Source organism: Centruroides sculpturatus, unplaced genomic scaffold (genome assembly GCF_000671375.1).
Source record: "Centruroides sculpturatus isolate CEXI.00-Female unplaced genomic scaffold, Cexi_2.0 scaffold376, whole genome shotgun sequence".
Classification (NCBI taxonomy): domain Eukaryota; kingdom Metazoa; phylum Arthropoda; class Arachnida; order Scorpiones; family Buthidae; genus Centruroides; species Centruroides sculpturatus.
This window is the reverse complement of record NW_019384863.1, coordinates 19,343-23,734: the sequence shown is the minus strand read 5'-3', so window position 1 is coordinate 23,734 and position 4,392 is coordinate 19,343. Positions and strand designations below refer to the sequence as shown.

Genomic DNA, 4,392 nt, shown 5'->3' with positions numbered 1-4,392 from the left:
AAGAACTGTATTTGTTCAAAATATTGATTTGATTTATGTTCTTCTGTTTTTTCGGTTAAAATTGTTTTCAAACTACGTGTAATCAAACTGTCTTCAATTGTACATACTGTAAATATTGCAATTATTGTCTGTATCTGATGGCCAGGAGCCATATCTGTATGTTTCATTTGATTCTTAATAAAACAGGCTGGGTGCCCATGAAACTTTCCCTTTTCATCCCCTTTCCTATCTCGCTTTACTCTTTCCCCTTTGCCTCTTCCCTTAACTACCTTTCCTGTACTCTTCTTCACACTCGGGCAATACCAATGAGTAGTCCCGAGTTTTCATCCCCTTTATGAAAATGAAAATGTACTCTTCCCACACTAATTTGAAACAGATAGCTTTTCCTGCTAATAGCACGTAACTGTTATTGTCATTTTTTTAAACCTCACAAAACAAGAAAATGGCAATGAACAGCAGGAATATTGGTGAGACCTGTTCCATGCTCCATTTAACTATTTTTAGTAAATGTGTATTACAGGCAAAAAGCTTCTTGGTAGTAGATTGGTGACAAACTAGCAAATGAGCAAATCCAGGAGAGTCAAAACCAAAGGTGAGTGCTGTGAGGTTGAAATCAAAACAACTGTCATTGTGTTTTTTGATTCTCATGGTTTTATTCTTCATAAATTTGTTCCTGAAGAACAGTCATGCCTTATTCTACAAGGATGTGATGGATTGTCTTCTCATGAGAATCTTTTGAGTTAGACTGGATTTTGCATCAAAATGGAGTTTGCTTCCTTTATGACAATGCTCCTAATTTGTTGCCATCCAGTTTCTGACAAAAGACTAGGTGACAGTGATTTTTCATTCTTTTTATTTGCCAGATTTAGTTCCCAGCAAACTTTTTTGTTCCCAAAATTTAAGTTACTCATGAAGGGAATGCAATATGGATTCATTCCAGACATTAAAAGGGTAGTGACAATATATCTGAATAACATTCCAGTTAATGACTTCTCTAGGGCACTTGAGAAACCTTTGGAACAATTCAAGTCATGTATTGAAATGTGTTGAAAATTAAATCAGTAAAATTGCTGCATGTAAGATGTATTTGTTTTTTCACTGACTTATTCCTGGAACTCTCTGAGCAGACTATATATATTTATATATTATACTTTCTGAATTTAATTTTGTTTTTTTTCTAATTTTTTTAGAACAATTAAGGTTACGTCAACATGACCCAGAAGAAGTTGTAAGATATGAAGTTGTTATGGCTATAATTAGTGCTGCGAAGAAAGATTTTAATAGCATTTCAGATGAATTATTAACATTTGTAAAGGAAAGAACTTTAGATAAAAAAGTAAATATATTATTATTTTTAGTTACAAATATAAATTTTGCATTTAACTCATTGGATACTTATAAAAAGCATACATATAATTTATTTTTTTGTTATCATTAACTGATTATAATTAAAAATTAATAGTATTATTACTTCACAAAATGCTTTATTTTGTGAAGTAATAATACTATTAATGCTTCACATAATGCTATTTTGTGAACTAATAATACTATAATGTTTCACATTATTAATACAAAATGCTTTATTTTACCAAAAATATTCTCTCAAAACTTATCTAAACATTTTAAGATTTATTGGTTATCTCCAAGAATAAAAAAAAGAAAGCAAGTTGTAAAATGCATTAACATATTATAATTTTACATACTAAATTTAAATTTAGAATATCAAAATATCTGTAGAAATTTTATCTTAATTATATATTAATATAATAACTAATTGAAGTAATTAAATTAAAGCAAAAATAACATTTTGGTAGTATGTAAAATCACTTTAATCTGTGTCAGTTGATTTTCTCACAGCAACTCCAAGTTATTANACACTCGGTAAGTAATCCTACAATTTTTTGTTTATAGCGTAGTTTATACGGATTATTTCCAAAAAAAATATACATATTTTGGAAATGTTGAGTCGGATTAGTCTAGAATCGATTAATTTTATGGAAGAAAACCTTTCAATCAGCCGTAGTCTGTAAACTTTACACGTGTCGGGCTGTGATTGGAACGACTCGTAAGAAATTGGATTCCTAAAAAATGGAACGTATCTATGATCTTATAGGTATAAACAATCACTTCTTTAAAGTTAAAGCTTAATTAATTATGTATAAAATTGAATTTCAAAACAGATTATTTCAAAGCATAAACCATACAAACAGATTTGAAGAACTGTACAGATAACTGGACTTAAATGGATTAATTGATAATGTAAAAGCTAGTAATAAGCTAGTAATAAATGTTATATATTTTCAACAGTGAATACTAATTATTTTTTTAAATGGAGATGCATGATGATGATGATGATTGTAAATAACTAATAAACATTGCTTTGAATGAAAACTTTATTAACTGAAAGTTACGAAATATATCTTGTTGCTTATAAATGTTTGGAATTTGTCAGAAAAGATAAAAATAAAGAAAATACTAATAATCATTAAATTCTACAATTTTGATCAATAATTTAAAAAAAATAGCATTTATGCTTTTATAATAATTTTTTTATTATAATACTCCAAACTAGCAAGTTTTTTGTTTTATACAGTGCACAAGTTATTTTCTTATGTTTATAATAAATAGGTCAATTTTGTTTTGTAATAATGGTTCACATAAGAGGCAGCTTGGGTGTTATGATGGGTTTTTTTCTTTTCAAAGCAGACTAAAGTTTGTCATAACTACAATTTAGTAATGTTGAAAAGAAATGGAAGGAACGGGCAAGGAAATGGGGTCTGTCACATCTGGTGTAAGTGGCAGCTGATACATTCAAGATCAGTGTAAAGTCCCATTACTCTACTGTGTATACTTATAAGTATTGTATGCAATTACAGTATGAAAGCAAACATTAGAGAAACCTTGAAACCTTGTTCTTGTACTCTTCCCACACTGCTGTTGGCTGATCTTTTCTTGCGACTTCGGTCAGTTGTGGCTCCTGGTTTCGTGTGCTTTTTCATATGTTATTCTCGGAATACCATTTTAGTTTACACATCTGTGGAAAGAGCTCTTCAGCCCGGTTCATATGGTATATTAATTATATAATTTTCTTAATTAGGGTGGGAGCTAAAGGATTTTAAATTTTGCAATTTTCAGTAGGCTCTTGCGGGAGGGGGATAAATCGGAAGGGACGCAGATTTGGGGGTTGTATTTACTATATCATTTTGTATTAGATGTGTAAATTTGGGGTAGATCGGTGTATTTTTAACGGTGATATAAGCGTTTTATTCTATAGCATTACCAGTTATGGAAATTTTCAAAAGTAACGAACTTTTAACGGTTCTGGTTAACGGTTTTTTTTTTTTGTTCATTTAATTTAAATAATAATAAAGCTTTAGTTAAATATTTATTGATCTCATTATATAAATACTTTAGATTTTAAGGATTTTGGGTTTTTTTTTTCGGGGGAATTCTTTTTCGGGATTTTAGTATTATATTTCAGTTCTCGGGTCATAGCTTGTAGGGTTCTTTGGTTTTTGTTTTGGTTTGTCTTTTATTCTTTGGTTTTCTCGGGCTCGAGCTCTTTTCACTGGGTTATTGTTCGAGGTGCTCATTGACAGTATGGACAATATCAGGAGAGAAATGAAATGTAACGATCCCAGGGTTGTTTTAGCACCCTTTGATGACGTTGACATCAATTCTTCGCAGACACGAATTATTTTGGCTGAAACACAAAACGACCGGGGGGAGCCAGCTGAGGAGGAAATGATTAGGGACAGTGAATTCTTACTTGGTCGTGTACTTGACCTCTGTCCGGGGAACACTAACTCAAGTATCAAAGTCAACCAAAGATTGGAATTAAGGAAATGTGCAAGAAAATTATATGGTTATCTGCATGAAATGTATGGAATAATTAAAGAAATCAGGAAAAATAAAAGAGGACCCACAGAGACACAAATGCCTAATATCCCACAGAAAACTTATGCGGAAATAGTGAAAACTACTAATAACTCAAGTTCTACAACCAAAATAATATCGAAATCTCTCTCATCTAAGATTAACAATGAGGGCACAGGTGGAACACATGCTGTTCTCGTTTATCCTTCTCAAGGGGCTCAAGAAGAGCACACTGACATAAATAACATTGTGAATACGATTATGACAGAGGTAAACCCAGCTAATATTGGCTTAAAAGTTAAAGGAGTCAGGAAGATAAGGAATGAAGGAGCTTGCTTTAGGGTTGGTAGCTACAAAGACGGAGAGAAATTATTGAAAGCAATCGAAAAGATTCCATCCACTAAAGAAAAAATTAGATGCCACATAGCTGAAGGACGGAAACCACGAATAATTCTTCTTAATGTCCCAGAATCTGTTGAAAATGACAGTCTTTTAGAAATGGTATACAATCAAAAC

General features: G+C 31.3%; 1 protein-coding gene across 1 annotated transcript in view; it reads left to right on the top strand.

The window, feature by feature from the left end:
* LOC111630696 (sister chromatid cohesion protein PDS5 homolog B-like) overlaps nt 1–4,392 on the top strand; it is a 95,542-nt gene that overhangs the window by 72,616 nt on the left and 18,534 nt on the right. The window contains exon 11 of the mRNA XM_023374840.1: nt 1,191–1,336. Within this exon, the coding sequence (XP_023230608.1) occupies nt 1,191–1,336 (146 nt within the window). The remainder of the gene's footprint in view (nt 1–1,190; nt 1,337–4,392) is intronic.